The 15,617-nt window shown below is 37.9% G+C and overlaps 1 protein-coding gene and 1 non-coding gene across 2 annotated transcripts in view; both read right to left on the bottom strand.

Annotated features, from left to right (window-relative positions):
• The window catches only part of LOC126162232 (obscurin), a 720,647-nt gene that overhangs the window by 26,427 nt on the left and 678,603 nt on the right, over positions 1-15,617 (bottom strand). The window contains exons 56-57 of the mRNA XM_049918601.1: positions 9,565-9,710; positions 2,097-2,261 (exon numbers count right to left, since the gene is read on the bottom strand). Coding sequence (XP_049774558.1) covers positions 2,097-2,261; positions 9,565-9,710 — 311 coding nt within the window. The remainder of the gene's footprint in view (positions 1-2,096; positions 2,262-9,564; positions 9,711-15,617) is intronic.
• Positions 13,111-13,185, bottom strand: Trnat-ugu (transfer RNA threonine (anticodon UGU)). The gene has a single exon. It is a non-coding gene; the product is annotated as a tRNA-Thr (tRNA).

Raw genomic sequence — 15,617 nt, 5'->3', positions numbered from 1 at the left:
CTTTTTAACACACTGTTAAGCAGCAGTACATATAGCACACCAATGATCATTTGTTCTAAGATCATCCTACATATCTTGCAAACACTAATGAGTTTTAGATATTTAAACCATATTCTTTGTTCACACCTGTAGTATATTTTAGTAAAAGTGATTTATGTGCCTCTTTCTTACACAGTATTACCTCTGTTTCTTATTTACATATTGTGCCAGAAGCAAACAACAACATGGATACAAATACTGCTCAGCCCCACATTCACAATCTCTAGACAGAAATGCCTTCTCTGGAAATTAGTTCTGTTCCAGTGACTCCAAAATTGAGTTGGATGACTGACTTCCAAGCAATCCATTTTTCTTAAGATATAATTCATGTTTTCAGGTGTTGTGTTTCAGCATTCTACATTTGTAGTCTCATTTCCTATGGTGATGCTACGAGTTTCCTCAGTTGTCTTGAGGAAACTGTTGCTCAGCTTCAGTTGTGAATGTGCTTGCTAGCAGCTAAACAGAAGATGAGCTTCTGAAATTGCTTAATCTTCTTTTACTGGCTACTATTTCTCATCAAATATCGGAAAGTATGGGTCTAGAGTAACAATGAAGCTTTCCTGTAGGAGTGGACTGCAGACAACCTTTACTGTTGCAACATATCTGATTATTAGTCACTCCTACAACTTTGGTATGGTGGGATCTGTACCATGCAGGGCATTTGTATTCACTTGTAGAGTAGAACAAAATTAGTGAAGAAGTCCTTACAGTTTCTATTGACTTGCGCTCAACATTATTTTTAGCAGATACTTTAAAATTGGTATCTGGACAATGCTTCTTAAAACACAAGGCACAGTCCAGTGTAAACCCCAGGTATTTTGGAATTGCACAGTGTTCCTGTGTTATCTTCTAAGTAGATTTTTAAACTATTTTATGCCCTCCCAGGTCCTCAAATGAACACATTAGCTCACATTTTAGTGGGTTCAGTTTGAGTTGATTCTCGTCACAATATGTGTAGCAGGTGTAAAAGGTTCTACTGTTTTGAATTTCCTGCCTTGTGCAGTGACAAATTAGTATGGCTGCTAAACAAAAATGGTGCTAGCACACTTCCTTCATCTGCTTCTCTGGCCCTTGAATTCCATGCGGAAGATTCTATTCTTGGGGAGATTTGGGATAGTTCAGGTTCATAAATAAACTTTTGTGATGATGTAAACATTTTCCAATAAAAACAATGGTTCACATGATTGTAAACTACTGTAAGCTTCTGTAGCAAATACAAATACACTACAATAGTAAAGAAACTTCCTGGCAGATTAAAACTGTTTGCCGGACCGAGACTCGAACTCAGGAGCTTTTGCCTTTTGCGAGCAGGTGCTCTACCATCTGAGCTACCCAAGCATGACTCACAACCAATCCCCACAGCTTTACATCCACCAGTACCTCATCTCCTACCTTTCAAACTTCACAGAAGCTCTCCTGCAAAACCTGCAGAACTAGCACTCCTGAAAGAAAGAATATTGTGGAGACATAGCTTTGCCACAGCTTGGGGGATGTTTCTAGAATGAAATTATCACTCTGCAGTGGAGTGTGCACTGATATAAAACTTCCTGGAAGATTAAAACTGTGTGCCAGACCGAGATGGTAGGGCACTTGCCTGTGAAAGGCAAAAGGTCCCGAGTTTGAGTCTTGATCCGGCACACAGTTTTAATCTGTCAGGAAGTTTCACACTCCACTAATCACTGCATCACCTGCTCTGACCAAAATTGAGTTTCACATCAATGTGACAAGATTAATTTTGGTGCACTATTATCTGCACAGTTTATTAGAGAGAGAGAGAGAGAGAGAGAGAGAGAGAGAGAGAGAGAGAGAGAGAACAAAAACCCTTTTATGTAAAGGCCACACTCAGTATAATATTCTGAACATTGCTGACATTTATTAACTACTGCAATAACATCTACAGAAAGAATACATTCTCTTCTTTTTTACGATAAACATTGCAGTTGTATTTATTAACCATGTGGCCTCTAAAAGAGAATTGTTTTTTAATCACGCAGTATCACATGTTTGCACGGCATTTGTTGCCTTAATTTTTCTAATACTGTTTACACTACATTTACCTGATTCCTTTGTTTTAATTAGCTCTGTAGGAATGCCCTTTTCACTCCAACCAATGCGATTTCGAGCAGAGAGCCTAAATTGATAATTTGTTGTTGGTTTTAAGTCATGCACAAGGAAAAATTCATGATCAATGTTGTTTGCAACATCCAGCCACTCAACATTATCTGTAAAAGAATACACTGATGAAAACATATAAAACATCTTGTGTATAGAAAATTAAAAAAATGACAAAACATTTTCCATAAAATTCTTCTGATAGGTTGTCTGTGTCATATTGTAAAATTATGAACAGGTTTGGCCACTATTGTAAGTATACTACTGAGGCAAGTAACTCTGATATACTGTTGCCACTCTTGCCCATTTAAAAGAAGCACAAATAAAATTCATTATATGATTGAAAGATATAGGAAGTGATTGAGATAGTTAAGTGACCCTCAAACATGAACTGCAAAGATGGTTACAAGCTTTCTTCATCTTTGCTGCCAGTGGTAGCCACTATACCTTTAGCCACCATAAGGGGAGACTAGATTCGTGAGACTGCCCCAACAAATGTGGCTGTAAACACTTCTATGGAAGGCACACAACACACTGACACATCCTAATTGTGATCAAACTCCATGGCATCTTCTACACATCATGAAAGCAATTGCTCTTGATGGGCCAGTAAAAATCTTTCTCATCTTAGACACAATAAAACAATCAGCTTCCTTCATCTCAATTTGTGACATTCATTTATGTGATTACTCTTATCCACATTTCTTTTAAGGAATCAGATAGGGTTACAGGTGCAGATAGTACATTAGAGCTGAAAGTTTCATTTATTTAGTAGTATTACACATCGTGATGAAGGCTAGTTGCAATAGTGGTAGAAAGGTAGAGTCTCATTTTACATAATGTCACAGAATACAACCTACAAGAATTTTATGGAAATTTATTTCAGCCATGAAAAGCTATGAACATACATGAGAGAGCTTACAAGGAAGAAAATACTTTTGGGAACAAGGTAAGAATTGAATATACTATGTGAAGCAACACATGCCATAAACTTTTCGATATGAAACTATTTCCCATAAGCAACAGCATAAAAAACATTTTTTAAAAAATCTATAGTATCTATATGCATGTCAAACAGTCATGTCTCAATAACATACAGTGTGACCCAAAAGTCTGTTAACATTTGAAAATTCAATACTTCATGGAATAATGTAGGCAGAGCGATAAAAATTTATATGGGGTTTTGTTGAAACAAAAAAAGTTAAAAAATGATCAACAGATGGCACTTCATCTGATACGAAAGCTGTAATTAGCCTAACAACTGATTTTTAGCAAAAATGATGTGGGACAGTGTTGTGAACAGCTCTGTGTAGCATGTCAGTAGGTATGGTGAGAAATTGCCTTCTTATGTTGCCTTTTATCATACCTAATGATGTCAAACGATCATGGTATACTTCTGACTTCAGGGTAAGTCCACAATCAAATGGATTGTGATCTGTGGATCTGGGAGGCCAAGCATGATGGAAGTGGCAGCTCAGCACATGATCCTCACCCAACATGTGCACAAGACATCTTTCAAATGTGTAGCAATATGGGGTGGAGTGCCATCCTGCATAAAATTTGTACCTTCCAGATCATCATCCAGGTTAGGAATGATGCAATTCTGTATCTTGTCATGTATTTTGCTTCTGTCACACTGATATTTTGAAAAGGAGCACCCCAAATTTCCTTGGAGAAAAAGGGTCCAATAATGAATGATGTGGTAAGTCCACACCACACCATGACTTTCTTATCATGCAATGGTGGTTTCCATGAAGGTTCTAGGATTCTTGGTAGCCAAAATTCAGCAGTTGTGGCTGTTGACAGATCGTAGGCATGTGAAATGGTCTCTATTGGTCCACATTATGTTAGCCAACCAACTGTTATTTTCCCCCATTTTTTGAAGTGCTCACACCGCAAATGTTTTGTATCATAAAATTGGTGACTACCAGTTACCTTATGCTCTCCAAATGGTAGTGCCTGGAATGCTGGTGCAATGTGCAACTTCACTATATGGAGATGAACCTGCTTATGTCTCCATTTCTATCCAAGCAGCAGGAGCACTTGTGTCTGATTGCCCACTATGGGGCCAATTGCGTTATCAAACCTTAACTTCAAATTTCATAATCATTTTCTTCACAGTGACACTTGTCACAGGACCTTTAGCTGTTAAAATACCTTTCTTATGGTGATGGGATCATAAAGCTGCACTAGCGGATTCCCTATTCTTATAGTAAAGCTTCACTGATAATGACTTTTGTGGTAAAGTCAACTTGTGATGATTTTGCTGGCACATTTGACTCTCACTACAGCTCATTTTATGCATAATTCTTATGTGGCATCACCGATGCGTTACTGTCCAGCACCATCTGTTGGCCAGTTTTTGCAGTCATTTTGATTTCAATAAAACTTCATGTCATTTCAGGCTTGTGTGTCAATTTTCACCTCTCTACTTACATTATTCCATGAATTAGTGCATTTTCAAATGTTAGTAGTCTTTTGAGTCATCTCGTCCTCTTAAAAATCATTTATGAACTAAATGCACTCTTCTTATTTTCAGTCTACAATATTACATACAACTAACAAAAACAAACAAAAATGTTATTAAAAGGAAGCAATGTTATATTACTATTTCAGGAAATAACTAAAAATGCTTACACATGAACATTCACACTTCTGGGCCAATCTAGTGATGGCTTTGAAAACTGCAGTAAAGAGGTAGATCAAAATTAAACAGAAAATGATATACTGTGAATGGTGAGCATCTCAGAGAATTTTGTAGGTGTGGGATTTGAGTAGTGTATACTGGAATGTTCCCAGAATGATCTTTCAGTTAAAAACCGCAAGCACTATCTGTTACACTCAAATGTGCTATACTTCATTCCTTTCTAAGTGATTGTCATTTTCTCTGGTGTCTATAATTCTATCTGTTTCTTGTTGTTGCCACACCTATCACTTTCAGAGAATGGAACAGTGTGTAGCTACTATGTTTTGCTCTAATATGGGAAAAGTGTTTTGGAAATATTTGAAATGATGAAGAGGAAAATAGTGATGACTGTTTGTTGTGGTGGAAAAATAATTTTGTGAGGGACCACAGCTGTTCATATTGGCCTAAGGAGTGGTCATCAACCCACAAAGAACAAGAACACGCACTTCTGAAATGTGCAGGATCTTACTTGGCAGGGCTAAAATTTGGCATTCCACATAATAGAAAATCAGTACAACATTCAGAAAACCCTTGTTAATGCCATTTTTCTTGACGTCCTAGGGAAGCAAAATATATACGTGAAAAATTTGAACAACATTTCCTCACTAATGAACAGAGACAATTATGGGTGAAGGCGTGTGCAAATTTTATTGAAATGTAAATATGATGAATCCACAAAATGTCAAACGAATAACAAAGTTGAATGAATAAAAGTTTTTGAAGACTTACATGTGCATTTTATTCACCTATTCCAGAAAATTCCTGATCAGACTGTGTATGAACATGAAGATTGCTTTAATCATTTTTACTTCAGACTTTATTTTTTACTTCAGACTTTTGATGCCAAAAGAGTGCTTGAAAAGACTTGGTAAAGACGTGGGCTTTGCATTTGGGCAAAGAAGTTCACTTGCACTCTCTGAATGATTTATGAAAACAAAAGGAAATACATGAAAGCACAACATCAGATCCTCTCTGTGTGGCATATACTTTTATCATAGCACAGCAAGATGGCAGTGTTTGAGGAAAGACAGAATATCTACAGACCTGTCAAGAAAGCAGTCCCATCCTGGAAGGCAATCAGACTTATGAACAAAGAGACCCTGGAATTTTTTAACCATAAGCTGCAGCATGAAGATTGGAATTCAGTTCGCAGAGTAGATGATGTTGATACAAAGTTCAACATATTCATAAATGAATTCCTATCCCACTTTGAAGAAGCTTTTCCTAAAAAGTTTGTTAGGAACAATATTTCCTCGTCCTTAAAGAAGCCATGGATCACAAAGGGTATTCGAGTGTCATGTAAATATAAGAGAGAACTTTATGTTGCAACCAGAGGGTCAAGGGACAGAGAATTAATCAGCCATTATAACATGTATTGTAAAATCCTAAAGAAAGTTATTCAGACATCAAAAGCACTGTATTATGTAAAAGAAATTGATAACTCCAATAATAAAATGAAGACTGTCTGGCAAATAGTTAACAAGGAGACAGGGAACAATAAAAAAAGAGCTGTAGAAAACTTCATAATCAAACATGAAGGGAATCTTGTGCAAAATCCTGAGATCATAGCTGAAATCTTTAATAAACACTTCCTGTCAGTGTCTGAGCAAATAGGCTGCAAGGGTTCTGTGAATGATGCCCTGACCTTCTTGCGAAATGCTTTCCCTAACAAAATCATCCAAATGCATATTAGACCCGTTACAGTATCAGAAATTGAAAGAACAATTGCCTCCATGAAAACCAAGAACTCCTGTGGAGTAGACAATATTTCTAGCAAATTGTTAAAGCAGTGTTGTACTTCTGTAAGCAATATACTGTGTCATATTTTCAATGCCTCTTTGCAGCAAGGAATTGTTCCTGATAGACTAAAGTATGCTATCGTGAAGCCTCTCTTTAAGAAAGGGGAGAAAACTGATGTTAAAAATTTCAGACCAATATCTCTCCTGACTGTGTTTTCAAAGGTACTAGAAAAGCTCATGTATTCTAGAATTTTAGAACACCTACATAAATTCAATATTCTCAGCAAACATCAGTTTGGTTTCTGGAAAGGTCTGTCAACTGAACAAGCAATATATGCTTTTATAGATAAGGTTTTGGAATCTCTAAATGAGAAAATGGTGACAACAGGGTTATTTTGTGATTTATGTAAAGCCTTTGACACTGTGAACCACCAAATACTGTTACTGAAGGCAGACCATCTAGGAATAAGTGGTGTAGCAAATAACTGGCTTCAGTCATACCTGACAGAGAGGAAACAGAAAGTAGTCTTAGATAAGTCAGACAATTTGTGTGGTGGAATGATTTCATCGGAATGGAGAGACATAAATTGTGGAGTTCCACAGGGCTCTATTCTTGGTCCTTTACTGTTCCTGTTATTTATAAATGATTTACCTTATTCTTCAATGATTCAGTGCAATTTTACCATCTTTGCAGATGATACTAACATAATGGTTAATGGTCTTAAATGTGAAAATGTTCAAGAGTCTGTTAATACTATTCTTATAGATTTAATGAAGTGGTTTACTGCAAATGGTCTTTCACTTAACCTGAGTAAGACTAATTATATTCAGTTCACCCCAACTGCCAAAACTGAGGAAGAAATGACTGTTAAATATGCCACACAGATCATAGAAAGAGTGGAAGTAACAAAGTTTCTAGGCGTGAACATTGACTGTAGAGTAAACTGGTCCCATCACATTTTAGATCTTTACAAGAGACTCAGCTCTTCAGTTTTTGCAATGCGAATCATCTCTGTCAGTGCAAACTTAAGCATTAAAAAAGCTGCATACTATGGTTACTTCCATTCTTTGATGGCATATGGAATTATTTTCTGGGGAAATCAACCTCTTGCAAAGAAAATATTCATTGCTCAGAAGCGTGTTGTAAGAGTGATGTCTGGTGTAGATCCTAGATGCAGCTGCAGAAGCCTATTCCGGAATCTGGGAATTCTTACAACTACTTCTCAATATATATACTCACTTATGTGTTTCATAAGTAAAAACACTGATTTATACAAATGTAACAGTGAATACCATCAGTATAACACAAGGAGGAAACATGATTTCCACACTGAAGGTAAAAATTTGAAGATTGTGCAGAAGGGTGTACAGTCCTCTGGTATAAAGATATTTAATGCTCTTCCTCCAGAAATCAAATGTGAAATTGCCAACAAATCTACATTTAAAGAGCTTCTGAGGCAATTGCTTTTAGCCATGTCATTTTACAGTTTGGAAGAGTTTATGAAACACAGTGAGAAACGGCCTTAAAATAAGATGTATTATCATATAAATTGAACATTAAGCTGAACATTCTTGTCACATATGTAACTCTTTTAGTGTTAACTGCTTATATTTAACAGTCTGGGTTGTATGACCTTTTCAGGTTTAATTTACTTTGTTTTATACCTGTAATCTGTAGGTCTAAGGATTCTCATTCCATTATATTGTGTTATGGATCACTGTAGTGGTTAAGTAACTTTATATTCTTTACCTGTAAACATAGTGTACAAGTACTTGTCATTGACAAAGTAAAAATTGACACACACTACATCCATGTGAAATTGTCACAGTTGGATCCATGGTGTAAGAAATAAATAAATAAATAAATAAAAATCTCAGTTCTGGAGATACTTACAGAAATTGCAGGAAGGAAAGCAAAAATAAATTAGATTGCCCATGTCACACATAAAAATAATATATATTTGGTTTTGTAAATCAATTTACAGAAGTCTTTTCAGTTCTGGATTGTGTAAGATCCCTTTACTTGTTATTTTGACACAAATCTCTTTTTTCTCAATTGCTTACCAACTTATGGATAGAAATTTGATTAGTATGAAGATGAATCAAATATAAATGGGATCTTATTAAAAAAAACATATTGTAGAACAAAAGGCAGTTACAATTTATTTTTTGACAGAGTGCCTCATTTTAAAAACACATTTTCCCTATGAGAAGGAAGGTTTTCTATCACAGCATCATAGAATGAAGCTGGTTGCACCAAGAGCCAACTGCGCAAGAATTCCTCCATGCCCTCATCATCTTCAAATCAGTGCCCTCCTAGAGGTTCTTCAAGTGGACCAAACAAATGAAAATCGCAGTGAGATAGGTCCAGGGTGTAAGGAGGATGATCAAGTTGAGTCCATCTGGAACACATTTTAGGGAACTGCAGTTCATTTGTGATAATCACTTGACAGCTTCCATAACTTGCACTGACATGTTCTGCAATGTCTGATGTTCTCACCCATTGATCACCTTCAAGAATGTCTCGAACCACATCAATGTATTTGCCTGTAATGCTAGTCTCAGTACGGTAATCATACTGCTGATTTTCCACACATTCTCACCCTTCCTTGAACTTTTCATGCTATGTAAACTCACACATCCTTGACAATGTATGGTCACCGAACTGTGTAGGCAATCTCTGGAAAATTTCCATGGCTTCAACTCCTTCATGAGCAGGACATTTTATAATTATGCATTGCATAGTGGAGAGGTGCACCTGTTGCTCCAACATTGTGAGGGTTTCTGACGAAGCTGATGGATATATGTAACAGCTGGCTCTCCCCACTTCTAACAGGCCCACCCAACAATACTAGAAGCAAATGTCGAGCCCTACCAACTGTTGATACTCAGGAACAAAAATCCCATTTATATTTGTTTCACCTTCGTATTTGATGATTTCCATCTTTTATACTTTTGTGATAAATCTGGAGAGTATGGTCATCTCACCTGCTTCTTTGTACTGTAGGCTGTAACATAAAACAGCAGAATTTCCATCATCTTTTGGCTGTTTCCACCTCAGCAATACCTCTGTGTCAGATACTTCTGATGCTTCAGGAGAATCTGGAGAGGATGGTATGCTCGCCAGAACAATTCTGCAATAATAAATTTACAGTTTATATGACAAATGTCATCATGATTGTATACATTGTTGGCTTTAGTAACATGTGCACTTAATTATACTTTCTACTGCATTACATTGTATTTCTTTGTCTGTTACTCTTACATGCCTGCAACGCATGTGTGTTCCAGGTGAACCAAGCGTCTATGCTGGACAACGTGTCCAGCATTGCAATAATAAATTACATGCACAACCCTTCCTTGTGAATTTACATATCAGTAAAAACCGTATCAGAATCCCTACAGTAGTTTCTGAGGTTAGCCTGAATGTACAGACAAAAAAATGCCATGGGGAACTTTGTGGCATGATGGCCTGAAGCAAGTCTTTCAATGGAATGCCACATCAGCAACCTGCCCTAGTTATCCAACCAGGGAAGGGGGACCTACAGTTTAACAAGGAATAGGAACCATGTACTGCTTCTGGCAATCTTCACATCATTGAAAGATGAATGCAAGTTAAAAGACAGACTAAAAACCATGGTCCAACTGGGATTCGATCCTCAAACTTTCAATTTCCAGGCTTGTGCTTTACTGACAGACCACCAGACCTGACACAGACTCTTCAAGCTTCACCGCTCTCTGAACTTATGACAACTGTTTACTACTTTTCCTGACAGATACCATTTGTAGCTGACCAGCTCATAGCTCTCATCATTACCACAAGATGTCACTACAAGTGCCAATTACATATGGAAAACATAGCAATATCACTATTACATCCTCATCATTACTTAGCAACAAAAATTACACACACAAACTTTCATTGTGAATCAGTCTATCAACTAGAAAAAACTACATCAAAATCCCCCAGTAGTTCCTGAAATTATCCTGAACATACAGACTGAAACTGTGGTAGATGGCTTTAATTTATGATACATAAAGATGCTTGTTTTGTTTATCACTGGGTTTCTGAGATGCGCTGTCTGTTACTAATTGTGGTGGACATGGGGATGCAAGGAAATAGTTGGGCAGCAGTAGAGTAAAACAAAGAAGGATAGGAAGCAGCTGGTCATATGAAAGAAATGAAAGAATTTTAGTCGAGGACAGAGCAATTTAATATACTGTACTGTAGTTTCTTTACAGTAGGAAAGATCTGATAGAATGTAAATACTTTAGGAGTAAAGTAGACCACTTACCAAAAAGCACAAGTGCTGAATCGCTGACAAGCAAACACAAAAAAGAAAGAAAACCTGCTAGTTTTTGGAATGAACCTTTTCTTGAGCTAGAGTACAAATGTGGACTTGGGTAGGTTGGGATAAGGTGGATTTTATGGGGTGAGGTGTGTAGAGGTAGTGACAGGCAGGAGGAAAGGAGAGGGGTTGGGGGTGGGGAGCTAGCAGTTCAGAGAGAGTCAGCTGATTTGCTGGATACGAATGCAGAAGGGAGAGGTGTCAGGCGCACAGGCTAGGCATGTGATACATGGATGTCTGAGCCAGTCAGGAGCAGAACACGATGAATGTAACATGGAGGCATGATTTGGGAGGGGGTGCCAGGACAGAGGAAGGTGAAACAGTTATGTGGAGAGTGTGGCACAGTTGGTTAATGAAGACTGAGGCCAGGAGGGTTGTGGGAGCAAAGAATGTGTTGCAGGGATAATTCCCATCTGTGTAGTTCAGAAAAGATGGTGGTGAAGGGAAGGCACCAGATGGCCTAGGTTGTGAAAGAGACACTGAAATCAAGCATATTTGTGCTCAGCTGCATGTTATGCCACCAGGTGGTCTACTTATTCTTGTCCATAGTTTGGTGGTGACCATTCATTCTGGTAGACAGCAGGTCAGTTATTATGCTGACATACAAAGCTGTGCAGTGATTGCAGCAGAGGGGATATATGACATGACTGCTTTCATAGGTGGTCCTGCCTCTCATGGAGTAGGATAAGCCTGTGACAGGACTGGAGTATGGAAGTGCTGTGTGGGTCGATTGGGCAGGCCTTGCACCTGAGTCTTTGACAAGGATATGTCTCCTGTGGCAAGGGGTTGGGAGTAGGTGTGGTTCAGGGATGGACTAGGATGTCGGGTAGTAAGTCCCTCATATCAGGGCATGATGATAGATAACCAAAGCCCTGGCAAAGAATATGGTTCACTCATTTCAGTCCAGGGTGATGAGGGGTTGCTCCTTTGTGGCTCACTCTTGGGGGTTGCATGAGGAATTGTGAGGTTATGCCTGTCTGTGAAGGCCCTCATAAGACCTTCAGCATACTGGGCAAGGGAATTTCTGTCACTGCAAATACGTCATCCAGAGGTGGCTAATCTGAAAAGGAGGGATTTTTTTCAGCACTGAAGAGATTACAGTTTCATGATACAGGTACTGTTGTTGGTTAGTGGATTTAAATGTGGATAGATGCATGGATGGAACCATCAGAGAGCTGGATGTCAATGTCCAGGAAGGTGACACGTTGGGTTGAGGAGGACCATGTGAAGCGAATGGGAGAGAAGGTGTTGGGTTGTGAAGCAGTGCAGACAGATTGTCCTGTCCATGAGTCAACATCATGAAGTTATCATTAATGAACCTCAACCAGACAAGGGGTTTTGGGTTTTGGTAGGCTAGGAAGGTTTTCTCTAAATGACCCCACTAAAAAGTTGGCATAGGAGGGTGCTATTTGGGCGCCCATGACTGCTCTGCAGATTCGCTTTAACAAGTGATGTTGATGCATCCAGTCTGCTTGATCCTAAGGAGAGAAGCCCAGAAAGTTGTGGCACTGGCTGTAGGGTGTGCCCACAATTCAAAACAAATCTTGTATTTGTATATGGAGTGCAAACAAATTTCTTACTGCTGCTTAATGCTTATGGTAATCTTATTGTTATACCAGATGGTCCCATTTTTTTATTTTTCCTTACCGATTCATGTTTTTCTTGTGTTATTAAAGAATCAGTTTGAATAATAAAAGGACTGGTTCTTTGTTCTAGTGGTTACATAATTCTTATGCATATGCAACAGTTGTCACATTTTTTCAGCACCTCTGTTTAAATTGGAGCGTTGGTGCCAGTCTCTCATTAATCTATATTGAATTCATTTTAATAGTTTTCCAATGAGTTAATTGTTTGTATCAAATAGTTACCTTATATAAATGTGTATCTAAACCTGTGTGTCAACTTACATTCACGTGTCACCACAAGTACATATCACCAAGCATTTTCTGCATTTACTCAAGTATCCTTTTACATTATTCCTGTATCATGGACAGGTTTGCTTATGAAAATAAATGGATAACTGAAGTAAAAAGATGCTTAAAATAGTTTATTTTTCCAGCAGGTTCCTTTGATGACTTTCCAATTGCCGAAGTGAGATGCTACTTTTTTCGAAATTAGAATTATGTTAATACCATCAGCTGCACACGGGCATTGACATAGATCAACGGGGACAGGTGAAAATGTGTGCCCCAACCAGGACTCGAACCCGGGATCTCCTGCTTACATGGCAGACGCTCTATCCATCTGAGCCACTGAGGGCACAGATGATAGTGCGACTGCAGGGACTATCTCGCGCACACCTCCCGCGAGACTCACGTTCTCACCTTGTATGTCCACACACTACATTCATAGTGTCCCACCCCAACACACTCATTACTCGTGGAAGACATTCTTCCAAGTCCCGTAAGAGTTCGGGGAATATGTGTGCATCCGCACAGAAGAAGAAGGTCATGGCCAGTATCACCAGAACTATATACTTATGTGGATATGGTGTCTGTTCTTTCGGACATGTCCGAAAGAACAGACACCATATCCACATAAGCTACTTTTTTCATCCTATTCCAGAAACAGAATTTGTCAAATTCTGCAAGTACTCTCTGTTCTAGTGTCAGTTCCTTCTCCTATGAAGTAAATTTCTTTCCAGCAAGCATGGCATACAGAATAACTGTGTATTATGAGAAGAAGGTGAATGAGAGATCAAACTAAATTTCAGTGGATACGCTGTTACAATTATCAATGATGATGTGTTGTTTAGGATATCTTCTTCATGAAAGAAAGCTTTTCTTGTACTACTACTTGACATTTTGCACCCTACTTCCAAATAAAACTATTTATTATGGACAGCAACACAGACCAGTTATCATTTTGTCCAAGTAATCTTTGAGGTTTATACCCAGAGTATCTGGCGAAACAGTGACCATGAGTTTCCAACAAATGAAACTGTTCTTTGGTGAACTCTCAATCATCTTTGCCCATGATTTTGATTACTGTTTGTGTTTGGACTTTTGCGTGACGTGATGGCACCCATCAAAATGGAAAACTAAATATGTGTGATGCAAATGATGTTTTACATAGTAATAAGTGTAGGAATTGCAAAAAAAGATGATGAAAAGATTGAAGTGTTCACAGTGCAGTGCTTGGCTGCATGAAAAATGTGCAGGAGTCAACCTTAAATACCTGGAAGAAACAACAACCTGGCTATGTGCTTTGTGCACCATGGAAGCCACATTGGTGCAAACTAGACTTAGAATGAAGAAGTGAAATAATTAAAGACATTCAAATGCAGTTTCACCTTGAAAAACAAACACATGTCCAAACCAACGAGCACTTATTGAGTACTGGCATGAGTGATGATCAATGACAAGTCTGATTTTGTGTTTCCTAAAAAAAATATGGCAGAGTCAAATCCCAGGAACATAGCAATATCTTACTTTCAAATAAATTTGAGGTGCTAGTCTTTGCTGAAAATGGCAAAAACAGCAAAAGTCTGTTCCAGGAAATGTGTGTTGTGGATAACAGACATACAAGTATACAATCTAAAAGTGGTAAGAATTGTGAACAGAGGACTAAATGAGTGCAATGGCAGATGGTCATGGTTGTGGATTTACTCATCTTCTCAGTGAACAACCCACAGTAAATGCAAGCGCCATCATAAAGCCTGGTGCATCTATGTCCGAAATATGTAAACACCCATGGTTCACTGATGTAGTAAGTTTTTCCTCACAGGATTATGCTGTGCTCTGCAGTGGATCAAATGATGTAAACAAAAACACAATGCAAAAAACTGACGCACACAAATGTTTCATGCTGAACATCGCACACCAATACGACTTACTAGCGTGGTCATGGTTAAACAAGGAAATTAATGCTGTCAATGAACAAATATCAGCATTATGAAAATATTTCAAAAATGTAAAAATCCTGGGTGTTAGCAACATCAGCTGCAGATTCCACACCGCACATGGGATACACCTTAATAGCCAAGGGAAAAAACTGATCATTAAAAATATAAATGATAATATCAACAACAGGAATCAAATAAGCAAAAGTACAATCCTCTTAAGCCGGCACCCTCACAGCACAGCTGAGACAACACCAACATGTCCAAATTTACCATGAAGAAACCTCAGAATTTTTATGGTGAATCACACAAGGGATGTGCAGCATAAATCATCTGATGCATTTTACCTGGGGCAGCCAGATGACAGTAGTCAAGAATTGTGTGTGTCCAACCAGCCAGACATCAAAACAAAAAGTGTGTTTTTTTTGCATATTAATATAGAGTCAATGAAAAATAAACTTGAAGAAATTGAATACTGGTTGGAAGAATTAAATTGTGATTTTTTGCTAGTAAATGAACACTGGGTAATTCATAGTGAACTTTAATTAAGTGTACCTTATTGATACCAATTAGCAACATATTACTGTAGAACAAATTTGAAGCATGGTGGTGTTTCAATCTGTATCCGAGAAACAAATAATTTGGAATCTGAAGTGATACATATAATTTTTCTATGAGTAGAAGCAGTTTTTGAAATTTCATCAATATTGACAGCAATTCAAGAACTAATAGCTGTATCAGTGTACCACTCCCCAAGTAATAATGAAGAATTATTCATAGAAAATATTGAAAAACTGATAATAATGCTCTTAAAATATAAAAATTGCAGAGTTCTGATATTTGGTGATATA

Source organism: Schistocerca cancellata, chromosome 2, assembly GCF_023864275.1.
Source record: "Schistocerca cancellata isolate TAMUIC-IGC-003103 chromosome 2, iqSchCanc2.1, whole genome shotgun sequence".
Lineage (NCBI taxonomy): Eukaryota > Metazoa > Arthropoda > Insecta > Orthoptera > Acrididae > Schistocerca > Schistocerca cancellata.
Note: the sequence above shows the minus strand (reverse complement) of the source record. Positions and strands in the feature narration are given on the sequence as shown.